At 51.0% G+C, this 16,252-nt stretch overlaps 1 protein-coding gene across 1 annotated transcript in view; it reads left to right on the top strand.

Annotated features, from left to right (window-relative positions):
- Nucleotides 1–16,252, top strand: part of ryr2a (ryanodine receptor 2a (cardiac)) — a 1,117,859-nt gene that overhangs the window by 727,987 nt on the left and 373,620 nt on the right. Inside the window, exons 31-33 of the mRNA XM_072511661.1 lie at nt 978–1,138; nt 5,233–5,392; nt 14,765–14,851. Coding sequence (XP_072367762.1) covers nt 978–1,138; nt 5,233–5,392; nt 14,765–14,851 — 408 coding nt within the window. The remainder of the gene's footprint in view (nt 1–977; nt 1,139–5,232; nt 5,393–14,764; nt 14,852–16,252) is intronic.

Raw genomic sequence — 16,252 nt, 5'->3', positions numbered from 1 at the left:
TAATAAACAGTTGGAGCATGCATCATTTATTTCGTTTTCCATTCTTCCGCCTGCTGTTTTCTGGCTTTGGGGTACAAAACACGACGGTGGCTGATATACTGATATGTTCATTTAAACAATTGTGGGAACAAAATGAAAATGTATTTTGAGTTTTTATTTTATTTTATAACTTTAGAGTACCCAATTCTTTTTTTCCATTTAAGGGACAATTTAGTGTGGTCAATTCACCTACCCTGCGGACCTTTTGGTTGTGGGGTGAGACCCACTCAGACATGGGGAGAATGTGCAAACTCCACACGGAGAGTGACCCGGGGTCGGGATCGAACCCGGGTCGTCGGCGGCGTGAGGCGGCAATGCTAATCACTGTGCCACCGTGCCGCCCTTTTAAAGTTATAACTAAGATGAACAGTTTCATATGAAGCATTGCCAGATACAGGTCACGTTTGTATTTGACTGCATGATTCAGGGTGTGATTCTCCAGACCTCAGCCCCGTGTTACACAGCGGTGTGCCATCCCCCACCAGCGGGAAAAGAGAATCCCGATGACCAGAGAATTCCAGCCTAACTCCCTGCCAACATCAATCCCTTTCTCCGGTGTCTCTGTGCAGCAGAATAATTTAAACTGGAGCCGTTTGGCAAAGTGGTTGACTTCCAGCGATCTGTTTTTTCCCCATTTGCGGGATGATAAACAGAACGGGTGACAACATAGCGAACATTGAGCAACTGTGCAGCAGTATTTAAAACAAAATTATTATTGGGACTTTATTTGTGGAGGAACTTTTTCCAGCGAGATGAGGCTGTTTTGCTCCTGGAGTAAGCCAAGGAACTACATTGGGGGGTAACATTCTGTGTCTCTGTGTCATGTTAATAGCATGCCGGTGAATCGTCTTCAACATTTGAGGGTATGAAAAGTGAAATAAATGTTCTGAAGTTTGGCTTACAGAGCATCTGTGCTGATAAAGTTTCCTCATTTACAGTACTATTATTCTGTGAGAATATTTCCTGGTCAGGAGCCAACGAACGTGTGGGTTGGTTGGATTACGTCAGATTTTCATCAGTACGACACTGCTTATGACCTAGAGAAGGTTCGCACTGTGACAGTAACACTAGGAGACGAGAAAGGAAAGGTCCATGAAAGGTACGGTTTGTGCATTGTTCCAAAAGAATTGTAGTGTGGTTGTGCATTCAAAGCTCACCAGCCAATAATATTTTGACCAAACAGTTGAATCTTGGAGAAATTGAGGAATGTTTCCCGGCTGGGGTTTTGTTAATTTATGTAGGGGGAAGGAGGCTTCTTCCATGCAGTCTACAGATCAAAAAGAGATGTCTCCCTACACATGGGAGTATCATTTGAGTCTTAGCTGAATGAAGTTTTAAATTGAGTTGAACGATTGACGGGAAAAGAAGCATTCAGCATGAAAGAGAAATCAGGGGCTGGATTTTATGAGGCCCACAATTAGGCAAGCAGTGGACATTACCACTGGAAGTCCCACCATGCCAAGAAGCCCAGGCAAGTCTGGGGCCGGGGGTCTCAGCGAGGAGGATGAGGGCCTGGTTTTAAGAGGCCAGGGACGGTTAAAGACGTGGATGAACTTGGGGAAGGGGTGCCTCCGATGGGCCCAGGGGGCTCATAAAGGAGATTTGCCACCCCAATCCCCGGGCCTGACACCAGTCCGCACAGCTAAAGCTGCCAGGCCTCTTGCATGGTGTAGTACCCTCAAAAATGACACGAGAGTGTGGATGGTAAATGAAGGCTTTAGTAAACAGAGAACTAGCCAGTTACCGAGATGTGTGCTTACTGAGTGCCGCCTACAGGCTGCCACCTTATATATGGCTCCCTGGTGGGCGGAGCCGGAGGTGGAGTTCCCCCAGGGTTCCAAACCCGGTCTTAAAGGGGCATCACCTACATGGTGTTAAGGGTACAGTAACCATTCATCACACATGGTGTGGCTCTCTCAATATGCATAACATATTGGTGGGGATGGGATGAGACCCTTTCAATGGCTTTTTCGGTCACTTATCATAGAATCATAGAATTTACATTGCAGAAGGAGGCCATTCAGCCCATCGAGTCTACACCATTTCTTGGAACGAGCACCCTACGTAAGCCCAAGCCTCCACCCTATCCCCATAACCCAGCAACCCCACCTAACCTATTGGACACTTAAGGGGCAATTTATCATGGCTAATCCACCTAACCTGCACATCTTTGGACTGTGGGAGGAAACCGAAGCACCCAGAGGAAACCCACGCAGACACGGGGAGAACATGCAGAGTCCACACAGACAGTGACCCAAGGCAGGAATTGAACCCGGGTCCCTGGAGCTGTGAGGCAGCAGTGCTAAACACTGTGCCACCGTACCACCACTTGAGAGCCTCAATAGACCAAAGAGTGCACAATACCTCCCCTGCCCCGTGTAGATTCCCAGACAAGTCTAGGGTGTGTGGGTGGGTGGGTAGGTGGCAGGGAAGCCACCCATTGGATTTTACGGTACCCCTCCACCTTCAAACCCATTGGTGGGGGAGAGTAAAATCTTGCCCCAGGTTTGTGGGAGATAGTTTTAGAAATGCTTTTGTGATGGTAATGAGGCCAAGATTTTCCATAGATGTGGACGAACGAACAAGAAGGACGATCGGAGGTAATCCTTAGTTGGACCAATGAGTGAAAATGTATCATTTGAAGGAATGAAACAAACAAGATTTTGTTACAACTCGAGCAATGTTCCCTCAATCCAGATCGTACTGCACAGTACGACAAACAGACTACACAACCGACATTTCACAATACGCATGCTTGGATGGCAGTCCTGTCCTCATGAATGCTGTCAGGGTAACATACAAGCCACACCCAATCGAGAAACATTGCAGGGATCACTGCCAGGGGCTTTGACGATATTCATTCATTCACAGAGAAAGGATGCTGCATGTGCATTGATACACTGCCCTGAACATTGCAAAACATCCCAAGGTATTAACAAACATAATTTGACATTGAATCATAGAATTCCTACAGTGCAGAAGGAGGCCATTCGGCCCATCGAGTCGGCTCCAACCCTCTGAAAGCGCACCCTACCTAGGCTCACTCCCCAGCCCTATCCCTGTAACTCCATAACCCCACCTAACCTACACATCCTTCGACACTAAGGGGCAATTTAGCATGGCCAAATCACCCAAGCTGTACATCTTCGGACTGTGGGTGTAAACCGGAGCACCCGGAGCAAACCCACGCAGTCACGGGGAGAGAGTGCAAACTCCACACAGTCAGTCACTTATGGCCGGAATTGAACACGAGTCCCTGGCACTGTGAGGCTGCAGTGCTAACCACTGTGCCACCATGCCACCCTATAAGGGGATATTAGGACCGATCAAAAGCTTGGTCAAAGAGGCCGATTTTAAGGAACATCATGAAGAGGAAATAAATGTTAAAAAAGAGAATTCCAGAGCTTTAGGGGTGAGTGGTGATTATGTGAGCGGGCCGTGGACAGAAACTTTTAAAGCCCCACAAAAAAAAGTCAAAAAAGTCTTCAGCTGTTTTGTATGTGGCAATCAGCAATCCTTTTAAAGGCAATTGCCCAGATCACTTAGTATCTGTTCCAAATGGGGAAGAATTATTTTTGGGAGTCTGCAGCATAATGAAACAGTCAACCTTCTGCTCGAAACAGGTGGGTGGGGTTCTAGCCCACTCAGGGGGGCCTTGGCTTTAGTGGGGTAGTCAAGGTGCACCTTTCCTGATTTTCAATTGTTGGCCATTGGTTGAATCAACTGGAAATAACCTCCATTAAGTCAGTCAGTGGATGTGAACAGATTTTCTTAATGCTCCTGAGCTTCAAATAGGTTGTTGTGAAAATATTTTGATTAATGCTGGAATTATCTTGTCATATGTAGCATAAAGATATTAGACAAGCTTCCCCGTAACATAATGGCTGGGATTTTCAGGAACCTTAATTCCCATTGAAAGCCAGTGGGAATTGCTGGTTCGCCAAATTTCCCATGGGCAGGACAGGAAAATCCCGGCCAATGATACACGCCTGCCCAATTGGTCATGGGTTACACTGTTAAAAGTGGTTCTATTTTAAGTGTGATATGCTCAGAGTTGCAAACTGAACAGAAGTGGTGTGCTCTCAATTCTCTCCCTACCCTAGTGTCAACAGGAGAAAAACAAATCATACATTCCCAGTCCTGTTTAATATCAATTGGCCAGTAGAAAGTGCACGGGTAGATCTCATGGGTGGAATTTTCAATTTTTCTTCAAAATATTGTCTCCGGCAGGAAACGCAGAGGGCAGCACTCCCCCAGATGCGTTGCTGGCTTTTCCCCATCATGTTTTCCAACACTTAGGAAAAAAACTTTAAGAGGTGGTCTGAAAAAACAGCCCGCCTCACCGGCAACCTCGCCTGCTAGGAGATAATAATAATCGCTTATTGTCACAAGTAGGCTTCAATGAAATTACTGTGATTGGGGTGCAATAAACAAAAAGAAAAAGAAAAAGAATCCGCCACAGTTACGGGACCCACCCACCCCGCCACAGATCTCCCCATTGGAAACGCACTGCCTCCCCTGGCGGTGCCTGGGCTCGACCCTGGGCGGTGCCAGGGTACTGCCCGGGCATGAACCTCTTCCCATTCGCCAGGTCCCTGTTTGTCAGGACCTGTTACCAACCCCGCTGATGTGACATTTGCTGGCAGGGTTTGGTAGGGCGGAAGAATTCTTCCATGGGGGATAATATATTGGGGAATCTCGCTGATGACATTCAAATGTATGCTAAAGGGGTTCCTGACCTTTCATGGCGGGAATCCCATTACATCTTTGGTGGGGGAACGGGGACTATTTCAACGGGTGATCCTGCCGGTGTAAATGCTGACTTGGGTCTCCCGATGGACTCTCAGGGTGGGGATTGGCGGGGGAAGGGCTAGTCTGGGTGCATTGCTCGCATGGTTTAATTGTTTGCCAGCACCCATTCTCTAGGCTCAGAAATATACAATGATCGCTTGTGTGACTTACTGGAGGGCGGTGGGTAATCCTGGCATCACTCACTGGCAACAGACGGGGGAACGAATTGCGCCAGCGAAACTCGTAGCTACAGTTGCCGAACTAAGAAATGCTTTCACATCACAGACAGAAAAATGTGATTAGCTGTAGAGCTAAAGCTCTTTGAGTCTCTGAGTTGCTATGTCTGCCCACATGCACACTGCAGCACTGATGAGTGTTTCTGTAAATGTTTTTCCAATGTAGCGTCAAGCGAAGCAACTGCTACATGGTGTGGGCGGGAGAAAGCACGAGCCCCGGGCAAGGACGTAATAACAATGGGCTGGAAATAGGCTGCCTGGTGGATACTGCCAGTGGCTTACTGACATTCACAGCCAATGGCAAGGAACTAAATACATATTATCAGGTATGTCACATTAATCAGAAGAATTACTTGACTTTTTTTTCCTACACAGGAACAGGGGTAGGTCATTCATCCTCTCAAACCGTTTGCACCACTCAGTCAGATTAAGGCTAATCTGTATTCATTTACCCACTTTAGCTCCATATCCCTTGATATTCCGGCCTCCACTTACCATGGATATGATGCACTTACATAGAACATACAGTGCAGAAGGAGGCCATTTGGCCCAACAAGTCTGCACCGACCCACTTAAGACCTCACTTCCACCCTATCCCCGTAACCCAATAACCCCTCCTAACCTTTTTGGTCACTAAGGGCAATTTACCACGGCCAATCCACCTAACCTGCACGTCTTTGGACTGTGGGAGGAAACCGGAGCACCCGGAGGAAACCCAGGCAGACACGGGGAGAACGTGCAGGCTCCGCACGGACAGTGTCCCAGCGGGGAATCGAACCTGGGACCCTGGCGCTGTGAAGCCACAGTGCTATCCACTTGTGCTACCGTGCTGCCCACCATGCTTAGCGACCAAAAGTCTGCGAACCTCACTCTTAAAAGCTTCTCAGCATCCACAGTTTTTTGTGCAACGAGTTCTGGAGCTCAACTAGTGTTGTGTAAAAGTGATTTTCTCGATTTTGTTGTTTTCCACTGATATTTGATTGTAAAGTGGATCTTCAGTCAGCTGGCAGCTCTGTGAATGCTGTACAAGGCACTGGAAAATAGGCAAAGGTTTTTCTTTCCTTTTTTTCATGGGATGTAGGCGTCACTGGCAAGGCTGGTATTTAATTGTCCGTGAACTGAGTGACTTGCAAGGCCATGTTAATGGACAGTGAAGAACCAGCCACATTGCTGTAAGTCTGCCTGGATCATGACGGCAGATGTTCTTCCCCAGAGGACTACACCCCTGCTGAGCAGGAACTGACGCAGCTCATCGCTCATGAATGAGGATCCCCTGTCACTGTGGATGTAGCTGGGGAAACCGAACAGAGCGAAGATGGTGCTGAGGCCCTTGATGACGGTGGCAGACGTCATATCCCGGGGCATGGGATGGCGAAGGGGAATCTGGAGTGCTCATCGATCACACTGAGAATGTACGTGTTACGGTCGGTGGAGGGGAGGGGCCCTTTGAAATCCACGCTGAGGCGTTCAAAGGGGCAGGAAGCCTTCACCAGGCGCGCACGGTCTGGCCGGTACAAGTGCGGCTTACACTCCGCACAGACCTGGTAGTCCCGGGTGACTGTCCTTTCTTACTCAACGGAGTAGGGCAGATTGCGAGCTTTGACCAGATGGTACAATCGAGTGACCCCCGGGTGACAAAGACTGTCGTGTAGGGCCCGGAGTTGTGCGCTGGCACATGTACCTCGGGAGAGGGCGTCTGGGGGCTCGTTGAGTTTACCGGGGCGATACAAGATCTCATAATTATAGGTGGACAGCTCGATTCTCCACCGCAAGAAGATTTTATCATTTTTGATCTTGCCCCGCTGTGTGTTATTGAACATGAAGGCTACCGACCGTTGGTCCGTAAGGAGAGTGAATCTCGTACCAGCCAGGCAATGCCTTCAATGCCGCACAGCTTCAACGATAGCTTGGGCCTCGTTTTCGACGGCTGAGTGTCGAATTTCAGAGGCATGAAGGGTGCGGGAAAAGAATGCCACGGGTCTGCCTGCCTGGTTTAGAGTGGTGGCAAGAGCGACGTCTGAAGCGTCGCTTTCTACTTGGAAAGGCAGTGACTCGTCCACTGTGCGCATCCCGGCCTTGGCGATGTCTGCTCTGATGCGGGCGAAAGCATGTTGTGCCTCGGCGCGAGGGGGAATTGGGTGGACTGAATGAGTGGGCGGGCCTTGTCCGCATAGTTTGGGACCCTCTGAGCGTAGTAGGAAAAGAACCCCAGGCAACGTTTGAGGGCCTTGGGGCAGTGGGGGAGGGGGGAGTTCCATGAGGGGGCGCATGCCGTCGGGGTCGGACCCGAGAAGTCCGTTTTGGACTATATAGCCGAGAATGGCTAACCGGGTCGTGCTGAACACACACTTCTCTTTGTTACAGGTCAGGTTGTGAAGAGTTGCAGTCCGGAGGAATTTATCGAGGTTGGCATCGTGGTCCTGCTGGTCATGGCCGCAGATGGTGACATTATCTAAGTACGGAAAGGTGGCCCGCAAACCGTACTGGTCGACCATTCGGTCCATCTCTCTTTGGAAGACCAAGACCCCATTTGTAACACCGAAAGGGACCCCAAGGAAGTGGTAGAGGCGACCGTCCGCCTCGAAGGCAGTGAAAGGCCGGTCCAACTTCCGGATGGGGAGCTGGTGGTAGGCAGATTTCAGGTCAATTGTTGAGAAGACCCGGTACTGCGCATTCTGATTGACCATATCAGATATGCGTGGGAGGGGGTATGCGTCGAGCTGCGTGTACCGATTGATGGTCTGGCTGCAGTCCACGACCATCCTGTGTTTCTCCCCAGTTTTAACCACTACCACTTGGGCTCTCCAGGGGCTGTTGCTGGCCTCGATAATACCCTCCTTAAGCAGCCGCTGGACTTCGGACCTGATGAAGGTCTTGTCCTGGGTGCTGTACCGTCTGCTCCTAGTGGCAACGGGCTTGCAATCCGCAGTTAGATTGGCAAAAAGGGAGGGGGGATCGACCTTGAGGGTCGCGAGGCCGCAAACGGTAAGGGGGGGTAAGGGCCCGCCGAATTTGAGGGTGAGGCTCTAGAGGTTGCACTGGAGGTCCAGGCCCAACAGGAGTGCAGTGCAGAGATTAGGAAGGACATAGAGGCGGAAGTTACTAAATTCTACGCCCTGGACTGTGAGGGTGACTGTGCAAAAACCTCAGATCGGGACGGAGTGGGATCCGGAGGCGAGGGAGATCCTTTGATTGGCAGGGTGGACCACGAGGGAGCAGCGCCTTACCGTATCTGGGTGAACGAAGCTTTTGGTGCTCCCGGACTCCAGCAGGCACGATGTCGCGTGGCCGTTGATTTTAACCGTCGTCGACGCGGTGGCCAGGTTGTGTGGGCGAGATTGGTCCAGCGTCATCGAAGCGAGCTGCGGGTAGCCATCGGGTGTCGAGCGTGTGCGGTTCCGATGTTGGGATGTCCGGAGACCCTGTGGGGGACAAGATGGCGGTACCCATTGTGGTAGTATGCATTAGGGGTCATGTGGGACTGTGAAGCCGTGATGTCATTGGCTGACAGATCCCGGGTCCTGGTTGGCCGTTGACCTCTAGCTCCGCCCTGAAGGCGGAGTATAAGAACCAGGAGTCCTCCCCCGCAGGCCAGTCTGCTACCGAACTGCGGGGGAACAGTCACGCTTAATAAAGCCTCATCGACTTCACTCTATTCGTCTCTCGGAGTCTTTGTGCGCTACAATTTATTAAGCGTGCCTAAAGGACTATGGAGCTCAGGATCATTCCGGAATGCCTGAAGATCAGACCCCACGCAGTGAACTCAGCAGCAGTTTTCAAGCACTGGCAGACTTGTTTCGAGGCCTACCTCAGAACGGCCCCCGGCCGGGTCACAGAAGACCAAAAACTACAGGTCCTGCACTCGAGGTTAAGCACGGAGATTTTCTCTCTCATCGAAGACGCAGAGGATTTCCAGACGGCCATCGCAGCACTAAAAAGCATGTATGTTCGCCCAGTAAACCAGATCTACGCTCGCTATCAACTCGCAACGAGACGGCAAAGTCCCGGAGAATCGATAGATGAATTCTACGCCGCACTACTAATTTTGGGACCGGCCTGCAGCTGCCCGCCGGTGAACGCGATTGAACACACGGACATGTTAATGCGCGATGCTTTTGCGCAAAGGCCACGATGCGCGCCATCGACGAGTCCCTCCCCTTCCAGGTCGAGAGCGACGCCTCAGACGTAGCTCTAGCGGCCACCCTTAACCAAGCGGGCAGACCCGTGGCCTTTTTCTCCCGAACCCTCCACGCTTCAGAAATCCGCCACTCCTCAGTGGAAAAGGAAGCCCAAGCCATAGTGGAAGCTGTGCGACATTGGAGGCATTACCTGGGCGGCAGGAGATTCACTCTCCTCACTGACCAACGGTCGGTCGCCTTCATGTTCGATAATGCACAGCGGGGCAAAATCAAAAACGACAAGATCTTAAGGTGGAGGATCGAGCTCTACACCTTCAACTATGAGATCCTGTACCGTCCCGGAAAGCTGAACGAGCCGTCCGATGCCCTATCCCGCGGCACATGTGCCAACGCACAAATTAACCGCCTCCAAACCCTCCACGAGGACCTCTGCCACCCGGGGGTCACTCGGTTCTACCACTTTATAAAGTCCCGCAACCTCCCCTACTCTTTGGAGGAGGTCCGTACAGTCACAAGGAACTGCCACATCTGCGCAGAGTGCAAACCGCACTTTTTCAGGCCGGATGGTGCGCACCTGATTAAGGCTTCCCGTCCCTTTGAACGCCTTAGTCTGGATTTCAAAGGGCCCCTCCCCTCCACCGACCGCAACACATACTTCCTGAATGTGGTGGACGAGTACTCCCGTTTCCCCTTCGCCATCCCCTGCCCTGACATGACAGCGGCCACAGTCATTCGAGCCCTGAACACCATCTTCACACTGTTCGGTTGCCCCGCATACGTCCACAGTGACAGGGGGTCCTCCTTCATGAGTGACAAGCTGCGCCAGTTCCTGCTCAGCAACGGTATAGCCTCGAGCAGGACGACCAGCTACAACCCCCGGGGGAACGGGCAAGTAGAGCGGGAGAACGGCACGGTCTGGAAGACCGTCCTACTGGCCCTACGGTCCAGGGACCTCCCAGTTTCACGGTGGCAGGAGGTCCTCCCGGACGCTCTCCACTCCATCCGGTCACTACTGTGTACTAGCACTAACCAAACGCCTCATGAGCGCCTCCTTGTCTTCCCCAGGAAGTCCTCCTCTGGAACGTCGCTGCCGACCTGGCTGGCGGCCCCAGGACCCATCTTGCTCCGAAAACATGTGCGGGCGCACAAGTCGGTCCCGTTGGTCGAGAGGGTTCACCTCCTTCATGCGAACCCGCAGTACGCTTACGTGGAGTACCCCGACGGCCGACAGGACACGGTCTCCCTGCGAGATCTGGCGCCCGCCGGCAACACACACACCCCCCCGACACCAATCACCCCCTCCCTGCCACCGGCGCACCCCGCGACCGCCCCCTTCCCTGGAGGATCGGTCCTCCTCCCAGGCCCGACCAGTAGGGAAGCCGAAGCTGAAACCGTAAGGCTCCCGGAGACGACAACACTGGAACAAGCACCACCACCACCACCGGGGCCGAGGCGATCGAAACGGACGACCAGACCGCCCGACCGACTCGTGGCGCGATCTAACACTACAATATGTGGACTTTTAACGAGAACATTTTGTCTTTTTCTCCTGACGATTACTGTAAATACTTCGAAAAGAAAAAGAAAAACCTTGTACATACTGTAATGACATGCAAAAGTTTTTCCTCCCAGGACCAGCCTTGTAAACCCTTACCACCATGCGAAGCATCACCCCGCCGGGTTCATTTTTAACAAGGGGTGAATGTGGTAGTATGCATTAGGGGTCATGTGGGACTGTGAAGCCGTGATGTCATTGGCTGACAGATCCCGGGTCCTGGTTGGCCGTTGACCTCTAGCTCCGCCCTGAAGGCGGAGTATAAGAACCAGGAGTCCTCCCCCGCAGGCCAGTCTGCTACCGAACTGCGGGGGAACAGTCACGCTTAATAAAGCCTCATCGACTTCACTCTATTCGTCTCTCGGAGCCTTTGTGCGCTACACCCATGGTGCGCACATTGCGGGGCCGGGACAAGATGGCGGCGCCCATTGGTCGCACATGGACCCGGGAGGAGAAGATGGCGGCTCCCATTGTGCGTCTGGCGTGCGGGAGGGGGCGATCGCTGCGACTGCGCAGGCCTGGCACACCGCCGCGAAGTGGCCCTTTTTACTGCAGGCTTTACAAACTGCAGTGCGGGCCGGGCATGTAGGCGGGGGTACTTCTGCTGACTGCAGAAGTGACAGCGGGGACCCCCGGGATGCGCGGATCGGCGTGCAGCGCAGGCATATTGGGAAGGCAGGGCCCCGGCTGAGGAGGTCGTCGGCGGGGTCCAGGAGGGGTAGAAAGGAGTAGAAGGGTGGGCAGAGCGGCAGGAGGGGCACGATTGTACGTTACGGGATGCGACCGTCATGGAGAGCGCCACGGTTTTCGTCTCTGCCAGTTCGAGCATGGCCCCTTCCAGAATCGTTCTCGGATGTGGTCCGACGCAATCCCCGTCACGAAGGCATCGCGCATGAGGAGATTCACGTGTTCGGCGGCCGTAACGGCCTGACAGTCACAATCCCGGACGAGTGGAATTAGGGCCCGCAGAAGTCTTCGATGGACTCAGCTGGTAGTTGCGAGTGGGTGGCGACTACATGCCTGGCGAAGAGCGTGTTCGCCTTCTGCGCACAGTGTTCCTTAAGGAGTTCCATTTCTTTTGTGTAATTTGTGGCATCTTGGATCAACGGCAACACGCTGGAGCTCAGTCTGGAGTGCAGGAAGTTTATCTTCTGAGCCTCCGTTGGCTCGGGGTCCGCCGCGTTGATGTAGGCCTCAAAACATGCTAGCCAGTGAATAAAGTCTTTCCTGGTGTCGGCGAGTGCGGATCCAGCTGCAGGCGATCGGGCTTATTTCTGATATCCATTCTGTGGAAAATCTGATTGTAATAAATTGAAGCACGATCAATTGCACAAAGACTAAAGTTGGGTACAACTGTGGCTTTATTACAGTCAGATGCGTGGCCTCCTGCTGCAGCTGGTGAAATGGCAGGGCACTGGAGGTCATGCATATTTATACAGTTCTCCGTGGGCGGAAACAGCCGGCAGGCGCTACCGGCGAACCTGTAGTGCAGGTCCTACCTTACATCTCCTATTACAGTGGTTCACCACAAGGACATTCGTGAACCAGATGGGGTTTTAACAACAGCGTTCCCCATCCCCACGATGCTTGCCATGGGGCTGGATTTTAAGCACCACAACGCGGGTTTGAAAGTGGAGGGGCTCGGAAAATCTACTGGGTGGCTTTCCCTCCTGACCCCCAAACCTGTCTGACATTTTATCGGGGTTGTGTGAGGTTTTGGACAACCTGCTCACCCTTAGGCCCGTTAATTGGCTTCTGACATGCCTCAGGCCCCGTGACATGTGGGAAGCAGTGGCGTTGGGCAGTGGGGTAGGAGGGTTGGCAGCCTGCTTTGTGTATCTGACCCCATCCATCAGGGGGACCACTCATTCCCAGGTTACACATACCCCTTACCCCCCCCTGCCGGTTGATCTCATTTCCCAATTTTCCCTGACGTAATGAAAGTACCGGAATCTCATTTACATACATTTTTGTGCATTTACACTTGTTTAAAGGGCTTCCCCTCAACATAATCCTCGCTCACGGAATATTGAAATCTTGCCGATGTGATGTCATGTCAGTGAGGTTTACAGCAGGTTTGTGAAGATGGGAAACAGTTGTGGGAATCCCTCTGGGGGCCGGGGGGGAGTCAGCGCCAAGGTAAGTATAGCCCCCCCATGAGACGAGGAAGATGCCGGGCAGTGCCATCCTGTGTCGTGGGCAGTGCAAGGGGTTGTCCCTCTGGGGAGTCCTAGGGGAGAGATACCCTTTTCTGTTGGAGAGGGCTGATGCTTGTGAGGACGAAGAATATCCCTGAGACTGCAGTGGTGGTTAGGAGGTGAAGAGTTCCCCTGAGACTTTAGTGGTGGTGGTGTGTTTGCCCAATACCTGCGAGGGAGGAGAGGGAGAGGGGAGGTCGACCCGATACCTGCAAAGGAGAGGTGGAGGGGTCACTCGATGCCTGCATAGGGTCAGGATGGGGGGGGGGGGGGGGGGGGGGGGGGGGTGGAGAAGGAACACCCGATTCCCGATGTCTCTGAGGTGGGGAGGGCTCGATGTTGGCGTATGGTGGGGCAAGGATAGAACCCTGTTGCTTGTGAGGGGAGACTTCCAAGTCCTTGGGGGAAGGCTAGGGGGTGGGTTTACGTTCTGTGCTGATTGGGGTGCCCTTGAAAGATGGTGCCCCGATCTATTGGAGCTGGCCTTGCCGGCTCCATCAGGCCCTGCCCCACCAGCGTGATGGCGTAAATCATGCCCACTCATTTTTCTTTTCCAGAGTGCCAGAAAACCTGGGGCTGGATTCTCTGGTTCCCCAGCTGAGTGGTTCTCAGCAGTGCACCATTCGCTGGCGGGATTCTTTATTCCTGTCGCTTGTCAATGGGTTTTCCCATTGAAGCCATCCCATGCTGTCGGGAAGCCCACAGGCTGGGGTGCGGTGCTGGCGGGAAAAGTGAATCCATCCCTCGTCTAAAAATTCGGCTGTGCTGCTGGAGGGCTACACGCTGGAGAGCTACACGCTGGAGAGCTACAGGCTGGAGAGCTACAGGCTGGAGAGCTACACGCTAATTTTCTGTCAGAGCCCGAACCTATGAAAAAATATGGGAAAAGTCCGCCCCACGTCTTTTTAATGACAAAACCCCAAAACACAGGAATCTCCATATCCACCCTTGGCAATGACATTCATCGAGTCACATTATGACAGAGCTCTGGTGGATAAGTGGGCACGTAACAGGTCGACTCATTCACAATGGTCCCAGAAAATAAGGTTTTTAATAACAGAAAATATTTTTTTCTTATTTTGAAGAGCTGAGGATTGTGTGTGGGGAGTTTATCGGACACCTTCATGGAATACAGCCAGCTGCAATTTTGTTATCCTCGTGTAGCTGGAGAGGGCATTATGAAAAGGGGATTATCCCACAGCACAGCAAGCATTTTTGTTGTATGAGAACGCTTGACTGAGAATGTGTTTGTGATTGAACAATTGCGATTCAAGTTTTATAAAAATACTTTATTCGCGGGCCACAGCAGCCCTTAAACATTGGCAAGTCCAGCCGTGGGTGAGCTGCATTCTTTGCACTTGCTGCAGTGAGCGCACCTTTGCTATGTTCTTTACAGTGTGTGCTGCATTAAAATTGCTTCATGGATGGCGATTTTCAAATATTGAAAGTGAAGTACACATTTCAGTGATAGCTGAGTTGGCAGTGTGGTTGCATTCTGAGTTATTAATCATCTGGATCAATTATCGCGGGCTGGTTGCTAATTTATAATTTTAAGTAGGTGCTTTTTAACAAAAAGTCACAGAAATAATTGCTGTGAAGTGCAACATTAATTTTCTTGAGCACCTGTGGTTGCGTCCAGTGAACTACTGAGATGTGTAGGTTCTAAAGCACTTGAAACGTAAGCATCCAATTATTGTAAGGAACTCAGAATGACTCTCTGGAAAACTGGGTTCTATTTCTTCGTGATTGACTGTTAACTTTCAGAAAGGTTCCTCGGCATTCATGTGATCTTCATTTTGTGCCTAGGTGGAACCAAGCACAAAGCTGTTTGCAGCAGTATTTGCACAAGCCACCAGTCCCAATGTGTTCCAGTTTGAACTAGGAAGGATTAAGGTAAGTCATGATTGTGTTAAATCCTAAATTTCATGCTTCCAATGGAGAAGCTGCCTTGGGATAGGGCTACAAATCCGATCTGAGTGAATTTATCCTGATGCACACACCAAAGGGTTCCACCCATTCAATATTTCAACTGATTGATGTGATCACACTTGCTGTTATTTATCTGCAAATGGCCAAAGCAACTCCAGGCAAGGGCAGACGCAGAACTGAAAGTACCAATGGAAAAGTTTCTGTTGGATATTGGACGCTCTGCTATGAAATTCACGAAAATAATATTTCACCACATGGGATCCCTTACAAATCCATTGGGTGACATTGAGTTCCTGCACTTATATGGAAGAGACAAAGGAAACTTGCTAACTAAAGTCAAGTATTTGTCCGTTTCAGTCTAAGTATCCTTCCAATGATGTGATGAGTATTAATTATTGGTTGTCACTTCCTCTGACACTGAAAATGATCTATTGCAATATATGGAGTCTCATTCATAGACTCCCTCCAGGTTTTAATTTTTGTTGCAAATTTAGAAACTTCATTACTTTTATTTTCTTCCTCTTCCTCTTTTTAATCTATCTTTTCATCCAATTTTTCTTTCTCTCTTTATTTCCCTTTCTGTACCGACATTGAGTTCAGTAAGAAGTCTTACAACACTAGGTTAAAGTCCAACAGGTTTGTTTCGATGTCACTAGCTTTCAGAGCGCTGCTCCTTCCTCAGGTGAATGAAGAGGTATGTTCCAGAAACATATATATAGACAGATTCAAAGATGCCAGACAATGCTTGGAATGCGAGCATTAGCAGGTGATTAAATCTTTACAGATCCAGAGATGGGGTAATCCCAGGTTAAAGAGGTATGAATTGTGTCAAGCCAGGACAGTTGGGAGGATTTCGCAGGCCAGATGGTGGGGGATGAATGTAATGCGACATGAATCCCAGGTCCCGGTTGAGGCCGCACTCATGTGTGCGGAACTTGGCTATAAGCTTCTGCTCGGCGATTCTGCGTTGTCGCTCGGCCTTCAGGACGCCTTCAGGACGTGCGACAACGCAGAATCGCCGAGCAGAAGCTTATAGCCAAGTTCCGCACACATGAGTGCGGCCTCAACCGGGACCTGGGATTCATGTCGCATTACATTCATCCCCCACCATCTGGCCTGCGAAATCCTCCCAACTGTCCTGGCTTGACACAATTCACACCTCTTTAACCTGGGGTTACCCCATCTCTGGATCTGTAAAGATTTAATCACCTGCTAATGCTCGCATTCCAAGCATTGTTTGGCATCTTTGAATCTGTCTACATATATGTTTCTGGAACATACCTCTTCATTCACCTGAGGAAGGAGCAGCACTCTGAAAGCTAGTGACATCGAAACAAGCCTGTTGGACTTTAACCTGGTGTTGTA

The sequence above is a fragment of the Scyliorhinus torazame genome, chromosome 1, assembly GCF_047496885.1.
Source record: "Scyliorhinus torazame isolate Kashiwa2021f chromosome 1, sScyTor2.1, whole genome shotgun sequence".
Taxonomy (NCBI): Eukaryota; Metazoa; Chordata; class Chondrichthyes; order Carcharhiniformes; family Scyliorhinidae; genus Scyliorhinus; species Scyliorhinus torazame.
The sequence above is the reverse complement of the archived record's forward strand: the minus strand, read 5'-3'. Positions and strand labels throughout refer to the sequence as shown.